At 33.7% G+C, this 15,163-nt stretch overlaps 2 protein-coding genes across 2 annotated transcripts; both read left to right on the forward strand.

Annotated features, from left to right (window-relative positions):
- Positions 1–4,878: 4,878 nt before the first annotated feature.
- On the forward strand, positions 4,879–8,663 carry LOC123526522 (C-type lectin domain family 4 member K-like). Its single transcript, XM_053523015.1, has one exon. It carries the CDS (start codon positions 4,939–4,941, stop codon positions 5,935–5,937), a length of 999 nt encoding a protein of 332 aa, XP_053378990.1. The 5' UTR covers positions 4,879–4,938; the 3' UTR covers positions 5,938–8,663.
- Positions 8,664–8,808: 145 nt separating this feature from the next.
- On the forward strand, positions 8,809–14,053 carry LOC123526670 (toll-like receptor 7). Its single transcript, XM_053523014.1, has one exon. It carries the CDS (start codon positions 9,295–9,297, stop codon positions 11,551–11,553), a length of 2,259 nt encoding a protein of 752 aa, XP_053378989.1. The 5' UTR covers positions 8,809–9,294; the 3' UTR covers positions 11,554–14,053.
- The last annotated feature ends 1,110 nt before the right edge of the window (positions 14,054–15,163 follow it).

The following is a 15,163-nucleotide window of genomic DNA, read 5'->3' on the forward strand; positions in this document are numbered from 1 at the left end:
GGCCAAATTCACTGCTAAATTAGCTTGCTGGTAAACAACGCCATGACCACAAATCAAGAATAAATTATAGAGACCGTACCATAGCTCTTCGCATACTTTGATTTTTCAAACTAAAGTGATTTTTACAAGTGCACCGGTTACGATAAAAATGTAAACAACGGACTCTGTCTATGAAACTTTGAAATGAATGAATGACAGTCGATCTTAGTCATAATACTGATTGACAGTGAATGCTAATGACTCCATGTGTTGCAGAAAGGTATTTAGTTTGTAACTGTAATTTCCCATCAATTGAAATCCTCTCAAAATTTGTAAAATAATTACTTATATTTGGACAAAACTCATCGTCTTTGCCGTTCGACAGCTGCAAAAAGGGCAAATATAAAAAGATTCAGTGTAAGTAATATTTCACTGGTACTACCAGTTAGTAAGTTCATACTCTGAACAACACGTCAGAGAAATTTGGGCAGATTTGACCGATTATGACGTTGGCAGCATTAGATTATATTTTTTCTTTACACAAAAATTGCCGTTAGGTAACAAAGCGAATACGCCGATAATCCGGAGTTCATCGATTATTGTTCCAGTTCACGGTATGTAATCCAGCAATTAAACTGCATAGCTATTAGCTACTGCTGTTATAGGGAAGTGGTTGGGTGTCTGCCTTAGGTGTGAGAGGTCCTGGGTTCGAGTCCCAGTTAGAGCTTAACTATTTAGATTCTGCTAAAGCATAGTTTTGCTGTTAATAGACTGTTCCAGATGTTCTAAATTTTTAGCACACAGTATCATGGATCATTATTTAGCAATCCAGATCAAAGTTGAATGTTAAATCAAATGCACCCAATTAGAAAATATTGACTATATTATGTCCCTTTGATGTTTATGCTCTCCATGTTCAAGAAGAGTTACATTTCCTTGATCACAAAATTTTCGTTAACATGAAAATATTAGATGCTCATAACTCCGCACTTCCGGTTAAAATATTGTCTATATTTCTGTTTTTGAGAAATATATGGACATTTGTCTTTATTTCTAAGCTTTTTAACTTCAAACCTATGATTTGAAAAACTTAGGTACTATCTCTATAAATTAGTAAACTTTTAGTTCTCTGTAAAGTTAAATCATATCTACACCGCCTACCATTCCCCGATTTTTGATATTCGATACAATGACTGTAGAAATGGAAAAAAAAATAATAATATGATGACACCTTTTTTGACGTCTTTTATTGCGACATGCTCTAGCTCGAAAGATGCAACAGAGCGATTTACCGTATATCTCTGAAAGAGGTAGCCCTGTTGTTTACCAGGCGTGAATCTAAAGATCCATTTATCCTGCTTTTTATTTTTTAAAATGTTTTGATTTTACTGATTTTTGCAGGTATATGAATGTCTTCAACAAAAGTTTAAGATCATACGCCGCTAATATTCGTTGCATATACATAGTCTTGCAAGATTTGGTAATTTTACTTGAAATAGCTCTTAAAATCCCTAACATTATCAAATAAAATACAAAAAAGTAAGATTCACCTGATGTTTTAGTCAGCAACTGGCTATAGCTCTAAAACAACTGCCAACTTTCAACCTCGCGTCGTTTGAGTTTTCTTCTATTTCTATGTGACCGCATCACACAAATATTCTAGAATAATCATGAACTTTATATTCACATTCAAAATTTTCGGAATTACTACGCTTAGGAGTTAGGGTTAGAGTAGAAACTGGCCTTACTCTGTTTTACATAAAGTGGTATAGAGAAAACCTTTAAAAATCTTTTCTTGAACCACAATGCACAAAACTTAGATATTGGGCATGTAGCAAATGCCAGAAGATCGGTTTAGTTGCGGCGTATGCCAGAAATCTTTTCAGTATAAATCTGTACTTGTATATCGCATCCTAACTCATTTTGACAGGAAATCAAGGCTCTACAAAATGCGAATTTCGTCCTCAAGTCGAGGTGATAAAAATGACCTCGATTTACACACAAAATTACATGAAGGCGAAAAGAAAAACTTTTGTAAAATATGTAATGCAAGATTCAAGAAGAGAGATGGTTTAACAATACATTTGAAAAAACATTCTTGAGAAAAAAAATCATGTTTGTGACATCTGCCAGAAAGCGTTCTATTTTGCGCATAAGCTTAAACGGCATCTGAACGGTCGTGCACATTCAAAGTGAAAATGTAATTTGTGACATAATAATTATGTAACAAAAGGTTTTCGTGTAAAGATGCGCATAGCTTACATAGTCAGGCATGCATTATCGAAAGATTATACATGCGACCTGTCAGGGAAATCTTTTTTTTTCGCGATCGGAGATGTGAAAAGTCACATAAAGATCATTTCAGTAGTGAGATAATCTACTTGTGCAGTGCATATCATTAAATCAGTAATCTAAGTTATCCTATTCAAAGGCATCCTGGCAAAAAGATATCTCGTGTGACCTGTGTAATATAACGTTTCCGACAGCACATGCGTATTAATGTCGATGAAAAGCCTAATACCCCAGTCACACATTCGGCGCGGATAGAAACGTAGTAATCCGTATCGATCCGTACCTGAACCGTACCTTAAAGCAGTAGCTCGTTTCAATTCGTACCAATCCGTACTGCACAGGTACGGATCGATACGGATTACTACCTTTCTATCCGTAGCTAAACGTAGCTATTCGCGCCGTATGTGTGACTGTGGTATTACTCTTGTTCGATTTGTAACGCGGCGTTCAACTGTTATGCAAATAGGCATAGACACAAACACTCCGTTCATTCTGACGAAAAAAAATGTTTTCGAATGTAAACCATGTGACAGAATTCTCAATACCAAAGATAAATTGAAAGTACTTAAACAAAGTAAGCTCCGTAGACAATCCCTGAATGATCTAGCATTTTAACAAAAACATTTTCTGTCTATTTGTAACACAATAGAACCCGTCAGCATTTTCAATCGACGTTGCTCACTACAGACCTGGAGCTGTCTTCAGTGCGTATCAGGAAGTGATTATCATTCGCATCTTATTGCATGTCCGCACTCATTTAGTGTATAATATGCTGACTAAAGGTAATTAGGGTTAGGATTACCATAGTTACAAAACATATACATTAACGATACGCTTGAATCCGGTACATACCAGAGTCTGTAATTTATTTCAGGCGCTCAAGGTCTTTTTAACATGTTTAATCACAGTCATTTTTGTTGTACATAACAGGACAAAACGGGTTCCAGTACTTACTGATCAGAACCACATAATGACTTCTGACTAACATAATCAGGCTTTTTCACGCGCTTACGTTCTGCTTTTGTAGATTTTCATACTTTCGACAGGAAATACATTTTTTATAAAAGTATACAAGCTTATAGCTTACTCCGTCGTTAGAATGTAAAGAGAGACAATACATTTAAGATAAATAGGACAAGTTCTATTTCCCTATTTTTAATCCTGTAGACATCCCTCACTGATAAGCCCTATCATTTCTGAACTTAGAATGAACTAACTGAATGAAATCACACACAACAAAGGATAAAAGACCGAGCCTCTATATAATTATTTTAATCATTTTCTTGCTGAAAAGGTATATTTCAAACTTACATTGATGTGAAATCAGTTTGTAATTATTAATAATAGTTAATATATTAAAATAAATTAATCCATTGATTCTGAAGTCACATTTTCAGTTCTTTAATAGTAGTCCGACTGAATTAGAGACTAGATTTCTAGAATAGTACTCAAATAAATTCATTTGTTTTATTGACACATGTTGAAATTTTAATAAACGATAAAATGGTAATTTCAATGACTTATCATCTAGCATTAATTTTATTAACTTTACATACTTTTGTATTGATTAAATAGATCTTCATTCGAAAGAAAAAGTGTACATGTATTTATCTAAAACTGAAGCAAAACGTTTGCATTTTGTAAAAATGCGATTTATTCGAGATAATTAGTGCTTCGCGCCTGCGTTATCTTCTTGTATCCACTATCTGCCAACATCCTGGTTTTAATTACATGAAAAAAAAAAACAAAAAAAAAAAAAAAAACATTTGAAGATAAACAAAATGATTATAAGTCAATGAACATTCAAATGTTTGCGGCTAGAGTCTATACACGCTGTATTATCTTAACAAGGACTGTCTGGTGACAGCGCGCTTGAGGTTTTAAAGCAATTCAATCTAATCATAGCTTACAAAAAAGATTTAGCAAAAACTTTAGACAGATGTATACTACCTAGCTCAGAATGGCCATTTCATGATGCCGAAGACTTATGCATAGTCTGAAAGCATTCAGTACAAAAGTGTCGAAAACACTACTTACATGTAAAAAACATACCCAATTACTTAGCTGAAAAAGTGGCATAATTTTGTTAAATACTACCAAGTGATATTATACCTCCACTGGTAAGTGATCTCAAGATGACAGAGTGGTTTGTGGAATTTGAAAACATTTTGTCAAGTACTTCCTGAGAATCTTGTTATGAAAATCTTTCATAACATTTCTTTGTTAAAAAAGGGGGCACAGCTATTTCAAAATAAAAGTTATACAAGTGTTGTTGTGACGTATGTGAACTTTGAAAGCAATTGACCGAATTGTGGTTGATAAACTTGTTTACTGGCAAAAATGTTTGACGAAAGGATAATTACAAAAAACTATGTGTTTAAACATTTAAATAGTCAAATTGAAATACCTTAAAACATCTCGCAATGTCATAACAGTTTTAAAAATGATAATATTGTAAAAATAATCACGTTTAAGAAAAAAAAGAGTTTCGAATAAAAGATCGTGTGTAAAAAACACATATATACAAAATAAGAGTTTTAAGATATGCACTGGGCTATAAACGAACACCTTTGATTGGCCTAACAAATGAATGTATATAAGAAACATTGTTTGATTGTTGCAAAGTAAAGTAGATGCACGAGGTCGGATATAAGTACTTGATTTAAAATGTGTTGTTTGATTTGTTGCGTTTTACTGATAGTTATAACTTCGGCAAAATGTTCAAATTGCGACAGACTTCAAAACCGGATGAACATATTAGAGCAAAAACTGTTTCACGATTCGAAAGAATTTCGGGAGGATATATCTGCACTGATTTCAAAGGCAAATCAGTCCCCGTCGGTATCGGCCGATCATGAAGTTGATCATGGGGAAAATAACTGTGAAATAGACCACAGTAAAACAGTGCCACTGTCACAAGTATCAAGTAATATCAAAGATGACTATGTCCGGCAAAGCATGAATGTAATGAAAAAAGCACTTTCAGAAGAAAAGCAGCACACAAGGAAATTGATTTCCGATGTTAAAACTGCAGTAATGAAGAATTTAAACAAAATCGTCCAGCTTTACGAAGATATTAAGAAAGAAGTAAACGATGTGAAGGTAACGCAGTCAACATGTGATAATCGTTTCAATAAGGTTTTAGATTCACAAAATCTAATTCAGGATGACCTAAGATCAATACATAACACACTTGTTACAGTTACCAAGGATACTAAAGACATATCTAACAAACTAGAAAAACACGCTGACATACAAGAAGTTGCATCAAAGACTTTATGGCATATTCATAAAAATTCTTTTTACTTAGTAGGAAAAGAAGCTAAAAACTGGCCTGAGGCAGTCGGTGTCTGCAAGACATTAGGCGCGTATTTGGCAGAGGTTGAAGACTCTTCTGAAAACGACTTTTTAACTAGCTTGGCAAAAACAACATATAAGAATAGTTCTGGTTACGGAGCTTGGCTCGGTGGAAGTGACTCAAGTAAGGAGGGAATTTGGATCTGGGAAAATAGCAAAACAAACATTACTTTTGATAACTGGAAAACAGACGAACCTAATGGAAACAGGAACGAAAACTGTTTGCATATGTACAGACAAGTCAACTGGAAATGGAATGATATTCGTTGTACAAAAGAAATGGGATACATCTGTGAAAGGAATTATTAATTAATACTACTAGTATTGCTAGTATTCTAGTATGAAATGATAATATTTAATTTCATTCAAACACGGCAGTATAGACGTTATGTCCATATAGATGCCAGGGAAGAGTACTATCTTATCTTATCTATATAACAGATCAGTGTTTTAAACTATTCCGGTGGGCATGAAACATATTTTAACATACCACCGTTGACGCCACTTCGAATTGTTGTTATTAGAAGCGATACATGCACCAAGAAATTGCGCTTTTTATTTCAATTTCCTTTGTAAATAAAATACATTTATGAATTAGAAAAAAACTATAGCAGATATATATTTTATATGATCAAACACTCCAATTCAGTTATACGCTACGTATCTGATAATGCCCTGGAACTATGCCCCGTGAAATTATTACACAGGCGTATATCCTTTTTGTTGTGTTTTAATAGTATAACACATTTATCAAACTATTATTATCATTTTTTGAATAACTTTTTTATTCTACGGGTTAACTTAACCACTGAAAGAAATAGTAATCACTAATTTTAACCGCCATGAACGTGCAAATGAATTATCGATAGAAAAAAAATATTCAATGACTTATGAAAGACTAAATTGTTATGAAAAGGTATTCAGATGTATGAAAGATTTAATAATTAAAGCAGACAGATCCAGGTGTGTTCATTTAGCAGACCATTGTATCTTACTTAAAAGAAATTAAAAAGAGAAACTTCTGAAATGTAAACATCAAGTATTATATATTAACAATATGATAAAGCTGTGTGATTTAAGTTGTTTGTTTACAGGAACCGCAACATATAGCGATATTGCTGGCTCACATTTCTAAGTGCATATCCGACTGTTTCTTAAATAATATCAAATGAAAATAGATATCTTATCTGGGCGTGACACGTGTGTCGTTGTGATATATTGCATGTTTTATATGATCATGCTAATTTCCCAATTTTCGTTTCGTATGAAAACTCTTGCCCGGTATAAATGACTGTTATCATAGACTATGTCAAATGATTAGGGGAAATTGAATACTGGCGTTTGTACTTGAATGTAAACCGTTTAAAGCCCTGCTCCGCGGCTATTCAAATTCTTTTGTGTGTATGCAACCTATGATTACAATAGGTAACAGTTAACGGCCACGTGCCACACTTTAGCACGCAAAACCACAGGTATTTCATATAGAAGTTTATATAAAACAGATTCAATGTTGACAGGCGACACTGTTTATAGTCAGGATTTTCATGCTTTTTCAGTGCAAATTCAAGGTTAAAAGGTAGGACGGGAGCAGGGCTTTAACTGAAAGTAGCGTATGCAATTTGGCTAAAGGATTCTATCTGCCTTAATGTAAGATCTGACGGCGGTCCATTCACATTCATATTTTAGTATAATTGGATTTCTATTTCCAACAATCTGTTCTATTTGAACTAATCGGAAGATTCGTTTCAACAAACATTTGACTTACTCTTCAAAATGGCATTGACAAACGCGAAGATTACCCGAAGGCTGATCACTAACAATTCAAATGTAAGCATCCGCAAGTCTAATCACAAGTAGTATAAATATAAACCTGATAAATAGTGCTAATCTTTTCTCCTTACCTCGTGCCCTTTCTCAATACACATCAATGCTCCGGTGGGAAGTCTATACAAGAACCTGACAAACAGTGACAGATTCAGAGAAGAAAAAGAACTGCATTTCATAAAAATCTTGAAACCGGAACTTAAAAGCGTTTGACTGTGATATTATTTGTTAAGTTCGCACATATGGCCGACTTATAAAACTGAATTGTTGATTATAATACGTTATCTGAATTTTCAGTATATATATGCTTACTAATATACCTTAAAACTGAGTATTCTAGCACGACCAGCAAATAACCTACATACATGTAGAGCAAAATCTATCTCGGGTTATTCTGCAATAAACCACTCGCGTGCAATGACGTCATCCGATCCAGGCGCGTAGCACGGTCGTAAAAAGTAGTTACCATTTTTTTCTAACACTTTTGATACTAGTTTGTCGTGTTAGAATCGAAATAATAAGTTCCCAAGTGTGATTTATTGTAGAATAACCAAAGTTTTTCGTTCTTATGCGAAACAATATATCACTCAGGCCTACGGCCTTCGTGATATATTCTTACGCATAAGAACTCAAAACTCGGCCCGTTATTCTTCGATAAACCACGTTTGGAAACTTATTATTTCTTAATTATAATGGTCAAAATTGTTTTGATAATTATGTTATCAACTGCGTGCACTTGAAATGCCACCATTGCTTTGCTCTTTAAATTTTATTACCTCCCTTTAATTTTTGATGATATTTTTATATTTGCTTAAATATCACGTTTGTCATAAAGAACTAGTGGGTTAATGTGGGTAATTCTTTCTTTTTTGCAGTATCCAAAATTTATCTTTAAATTATTATTACAAAAAAATCAATAACCCAAATTTTATTCCTTAACATATATATCGAGCATAAAAGTGTTTTAACAACACTTATTATCTTCCTTTTTGAATGGTACAGTAGCTTAAAAGTTTTGTGCGTGTGCATGGGGTATTTTTGAGATTCATTATACGTTATTTTCTTGAAGTTTGTCGCAACGTCTTTTTACGACATTTCCCTATTTTTTGTTATGACGTTACGTCTTTGTATTATTTCAAAATGTAACTGCCTGAAGATATGTACAACTGAAAGCGCTTGCAGCGAAAAATAAAACTTATTGTAAAAAAAAACTTAGATGTCCATTGCTGTTTTTCCTTGGAAATTGAACTTAATATATATATTAGAGCGAAACTGGTCTATCTGCTTCTATTTCTATATACAGAGAAACCAGCTCGATATATGTTCCAAATATAATAATTATTATGTTTTTAATACCCGTACATGTCGGTGTTTCATGACTTGTTTCATAAGAAACAATGTAAAAGCTGCCTTTATTTAATGTTATATTATCTTAAAGCTATTTAAGCATTTGCAATATTTATTAAATAGCCCGCTTAATACTTTTACTTATTGTATCGTATTTAAGATGATATTGAACCAAAGATTTAAATTTGTTTAATGTAAACAAACTTCATCTTAATTCTACACAAAGCAAGGTGAAAAGTTCATACCGCTTTAAAATGCAGAGTGCTGATTTCCTGATTCATATAACTTAAGTACTGTCTATAAACCTTGCACTAATGTAAACGTTTTACACAGCATTTCGAAAGAGGAAATTGGACTGAATATTTTTTCTGACTGTTACTTTATTGTGCATTTCTGTTGGTAACAATGCAACTTGGATTGTTCACGATATGTTACAATTTATTGAAATATTAATAAAATATTCACCTTGTTTATACGGTCAATTTGAAGATAAAGATGCAAATATATTTATTTTATTCATTATTATTTGGATTTACTTACTTTAATCGAAAATGTGACTCGATTACCACAGATTTGTCAGGACATGTTTGCAGACAAAGTGGCTCAGAACTTATTTGTAATGTCATACCAAGTGATAGTGATATTCCAGACGGGGTGAAGTCAGTTCACCTTATTAATCTATATGTGCCTGGAAAAATCATAAGAAAAGGAACGTTTTCATCGGATAAATGGGGGAAAATAAAGGAATTAGAAATTTCTGCAGATAGAAGGTGGACTGAAAACCATGACACTGTGCAAACATTCGATTCCTTGTGTTTTGATGGATTGAAGAGCCTTGAAAAATTGCACATAAGTATATCAACTTCTGTTGAGTTTACACCAGAGACACTAAGAGGACTGCCTAATTTAAAACTTCTGGATTTGGCAGGTTGTCGCCGATTTTTTATCGATAACCTAATAACTGCTTTGAATGACGCTTACGCTGTACCTAACTTACAAAGTCTTAATATATCACTCTTAAATAGCTTCCGTAATGGGAACAGGCTCACTGACAATTTTTTCAAACTTATTTCAAACAAAAAGTTAAAAGAACTTGATATCAGCTCAATGCAAATATTATTAATGAATATAACATCATTTGAAGAAAACTGTGCGACATTGGAATATGTCAACATATCAAAAATTATGTTAAGCGATTATACACGTGACAATGTAGCCCGATATTGTCCTAATCTGAAATATATGGATGCAAGTTACATAACATTACCAACAACGGCTTTCCCAGATCGCGGTCCTACGACAAAGATTTTTTACAACAGATCCATACCGGTTGACTTTAACTGGACACCTTTAAGACTATTATCAAACATTGAACAAATAAATTTATCGGGATTAACACCAAAACAGACTAGAATCTTAATCAAAAACGTTTCAGTGCATATATTTGAAATAAGTAGATTCAGTCTTAGACGACTAGTGTTAAGAGATAACAATTTAGAAAGACTGGATATAAAAGTTTTCTCGCGAAATTCAAAATTAGAATCAATTGACTTGTCAAGCTGCAATATTCGCTATCTTCGACCAGAGTTACTGTCAAGTTTTACATTACTGGCACAGATTGACATATCAAACAATCACCTGAATAATATGATGATCGAGGATGCCGGTATGTTTAGTAATCTGTTCCGCAACTTAGCACAGTTAAGTTATGTTAATCTGGCTGGCAATCATCTTACGTATTTGCCACGTGATATTTTTAAATATAATTCTCAAATGGAAATAATTGATTTATCGAATAATTTGCTAACGCAAGTGTCATTTGATGTAGAAAGACTTAAGAAAGTTAAAACGGTTAATTTGGCAGGAAATATTATAAAGATACTGAATGATGCTTCGATGGCTAGACTTAGTAATTTACTAAATACAAATAACAGAACAAATAATTCAACGATGGAGCGTTTGCTAATTCTGAATGGAAATCCAATCAGTTGTTCAAGTTGTGACTCCCTTTCCTCTATAAAATGGCTCGTTCATTCAGAGTCTGTGGTTAAAGGTTTCTCTGCGCTGGAATGTCTGGATGAGAATGCCGGCAAAGTTGGAATCGATGAAAATGTTATAGACAATGTTCAAATAATTTGCAACAGGCCAAAAGTGATAATAATGTCATGTGTTGCTGTTGCTATTACAATCGCAATAGTTATAATTTTGGTGTTGGTAATGCGATATCGCCGTCGTCGTCGGCAGTACAAACTGGAAATGGAAGACCGTGTTGCACTCATCAGACAAGGTGCAGAATCACATCAGTTTGTAGTATTTCTATCTTACAGCAGTAAAGATGACGATTTTGTTTATAAGTACGTTTACGACCCTCTGAACGAACACCTTCGAAACATGGTTGGAGAAAACAGAGATCTCGTCTGTGAAGGAGACAGGGATTTTCAACTCGGGCGACCAATACATGATCAAATTTCCCTTCTATTGAAAAAGTCGTCTGTTGTTGTAGTACTTCTAACAGACAATTACAGTCTTAGTGTTCACTGTCGTAATGAGTTTGACCAAGCATTTATGTTAGAAAAGCCGATAATATTGATGATAAAGGATCACGTAGATACTGCCCTAATGACACCACTTATACAAGATTTGTACGAGAAGAGAACTAGGATTTTGTGGATGTGGGAAAATGGGCAGTACATACTTAAAACCTCCTGGGAAAATTTATGTACATCTATAGTTGAACTTGTGGATAGGACATAAGTTTTTCTTATCTCAAGGAGAAACCTCTGCGGCCGAGAATTAAGGATCGCTGACTTCGAATTGCGTGTCCCTCCAATTATGCCTAGAAGGGCACTTTAGATTCCTTCCGCCACCGAGAAGAGGAAACCTTATATGACATGAACACTGTGGGTGTGACTTAACACCCGAAAAATAAAAATGCATGTTTTATGTAGCTTTTGTCGTTAAAATGATAACTAGACAAGCAAGTTTATGAAGTATATTCATACAGGTTTAATAAATGTTTTGAAAAATAAGATATGCATCAATCCCGTTTTTCACGTTATAATCTAAACTGTGTGTCTTGTACTGGATATGTAAGAGGTGCTGCTATTTTTATTTTGTCTTGATAAATGTTGCAACTTAAATGTATAATAATTAAATTGCCAGAAAGAAGCTTTATCACAGGTTATGTCAAGCGATTGTTGTAAGTTAGAGTGATTATGTAACAATAGCAGAATTCTGGAAGTATACTTTCCTACATATTCAAATTGATCGTAAATCAAAATATGTGTTATTACAAATTTTCGATGTTTTCTACACATTAATATTTCATTTAAATAGTGTGTGTATTGCAAACTCCGATTTGGATTAGCTTCTAGTATGATATATTGCAGCTATATGTTTTAAATTTTCATATATAGTGCACGGAGCCGGTATATATATTTAGGTCCTTTCTCAATATGAATTTCCAGCATAGATGTCCTATCCGTTCTGGGTCCGACGCCCGCTTTACGTGTAGAATTCTTTCCGGCGAGGAAGCAGTACAGCTGACTTGAAACGTGTAGATGGTTCTACCCAGGTGTTCTATATAGTATTCAGAGGGGCACCTTGGATCCTCCTGAAAAAGATGGATAGTCGTCATATAATTTCTAGTGGTGTCGGTCTGACGTTAAATTCATCAAGACGCAAACAAAAAGAAATAGACGGACGAATTTGTGACCTGGACTAACCAATGGCACGTGACTTAAGTTTGCATATTAGATTACTTGATAACGCATTATAGAAAATTTATCAAAATGAAAAATATATGTAACACTCTGTCCGATTGGACGAGAGTGTCTATTTTTTCACTCTGCTGATTGTGCAACGCTGAGTGAAATGTCAGACAAAGCGTTTATCCTTAATGAAGCTGTTTACAGTTTTAAAGCTTCGTAATGCTCAGAATATTTAGCAAGAATATTGGTATATCTAAAATGATTCGTAAGTTTAATAAATATAGTAAAAAAACGTGTTCAAATACCAACAGATGTCAATTGACATAGAGAGCTGAATATGGTCTGCGTATCACATGAATAAGGGTGTGATTAGCCGATTGATTAAAGTCTTCTAGGTAGAGAAATGCCTTCTAGACCACTGCTGTATTCATTCGCCGTTAAAATTGCACCCCTACGAAACCTTTGTGAAGAATTAAAAAAGAACCATTTAAATTGTTAGTGTCGTATTTAGTTTTGCTATTTGCAAAATGTTAGAATGTAGAGACAGACCCTAAATTTTTCAATGATAGAAATGCATTAAATAAAGTCTAGAAAAGTCCTTGAAATAACCAAACATTATTTCACAAATGTGAAATTTATGATAGTTTTTATGATATCAATGATAGAAATGTTAATATCTAATTTAAAGTTGTGATCCACAAATAATAACAACTCTTGCCATGGGGTGGTACTTATAAGCAGAGATATCTAGTAGTTAACTTCACTTGCAATTACATAAGTGTGTGGAAAATGAAAACTGTTTAAGACACAATAAACTTTTTGTTTTATTACAATTCGCCGACCGTCCTTTTAAAAGATATTTCTTTTTACTATTGAACTTACATGTAGAATAAATAAGAAAATATTCATAATCATGAACAGGTTATTGTGGTTAGGCTAATTGTATTCACAAAAACTTATGTAAAACAGTGGGCCAAAGCGTATTAATTATTCAAGATAACGTACAGAAGTTTTATCGCATCTTAATCTTGCTGGAGAACCTTCAAAGGGAAAGTGGACTAACAGAATGCATAAATTGTTAGCTAATATTTTGAAGTAGATATGTTTTCATTTAGAGCAGCAATAATGTGTATGACAAATTTAGGAAGTTCACGTGAAAAATGGGGTTGAACTTTTTTTTTTATAGAAGTAAACATTAAATGCACATGATGATGTTCACGCAATATCCTCGTGATTTGATAATCAAAGTTAATGCATTTTGCTTCTCGTCTGAAGTGTCACCGCGGTGTTTCCTCTCTTTCCGGCGCAATTTGCTCTGTACGTTTTGATATAGATTCCAAAACGAGATCAGTTTGTCTTAGCAAACAGTATGATAATTACTGTGTGTCAAAGTTACGTTCAATGTTTACAATGTTTACGGATCTCCAGTTTCTACGAAGCAACCGAACCCCTCTTCCTGTCATGGTATGTGTTTCGAAATTGTCAAAAATAAACTGATTTTAAAGAAAATGTTGATAAACAGAAAAAAACAATTTGAAAGAAAATTGTTTTTCTTTTTTTCTATCATTGTCACCGTTTAATCACACATAATATGTGATTTACATAAACAAATACTTTTTTAAATATCCATCAATCCCTAATATACCAGGTATATGTTACTAGGAGATATAATTTAAGTGATTAACCTAAGTTTTGTCTGCACCTCCCTGAGATTGTGATACATGATGGGGGTAAAAACGACAGTTTGGTCGTAATAAACTTGTTTTAGCTCTCATAACGTGTTCTTCACACTGCAATTTTTCCGCAAGGTGTTTATTTTCTCTATCTTGCCTTTTGTTTTACTTTGGCTATGTTTCGAAATATACATGCATATCTTTCACTTATATATACATGCACTGCAGTTGGGTTTTGTTCCAAGAGCCTGGGTTCTTGAAACTTTGTATGCGTTTCGTTGTTTCTATACTGGAGTCACGCATGTCCATCGGCTCGTCCTCCTTGCTTCAACTTCATATACGTCGCCTGTAGCTGTATATCTTGTGATTTTACATTTATATACATTCCTTCAGTGTTAAATGTATACAGTGTTAAGATATAAAAGGATCGATTTTAATTCGATATTTACTGCTTTTAACTGTTTTCGACTACATTTCATTAAGTTATATAAGCGGATTTAGATAGGTTAACAGCATCAATCACTTCCATGAGTCATATTATAAACCAAGTCACATCAAACAATGACTACTCCCTAAGCCTTTTCATCATATTACCCAAGTGTTATCACGTAATTTTCAAATGCGTCATCACACCACTTCATTCTTCATATCATTTTTGTCCCAATAACTTCATAATGACCCATCCCAGAATTATAGGAGAGTACTTAATTAAGATGAATCATACAATTAAATAACCAAGCCATCAAAAGTGCTTGCGTACACTTTCTTCGTTTTATTTACATTCACCTAGGTCATATTTAAAGTCATACAAGGAGGGATAATATTTTATATCACGACCTGGTTGAAAAGACAATAACAGCCACTGACCCAAACGACATCGTTGAAGTCAATATTTGAATGTCCGCCCGCCCCCCTAGTAAACATGGTAAACCCACTGACTGGGTGGGATTTGTAAATTTCCTTCTTTGTTAATACATTTAA

The sequence above is a fragment of the Mercenaria mercenaria genome, chromosome 14 (assembly GCF_021730395.1).
Source record: "Mercenaria mercenaria strain notata chromosome 14, MADL_Memer_1, whole genome shotgun sequence".
In the NCBI taxonomy this organism is placed as follows: Eukaryota; Metazoa; Mollusca; class Bivalvia; order Venerida; family Veneridae; genus Mercenaria; species Mercenaria mercenaria.

Bases quoted from the DNA above. Each gene is read 5' to 3' on its own strand.
- LOC123526522 (XM_053523015.1), top strand. From the start codon at position 4,939: ATGTGTTGTTTGATTTGTTGCGTTTTACTGATAGTTATAACTTCGGCA.
- LOC123526670 (XM_053523014.1), top strand. From the start codon at position 9,295: ATGCAAATATATTTATTTTATTCATTATTATTTGGATTTACTTACTTT.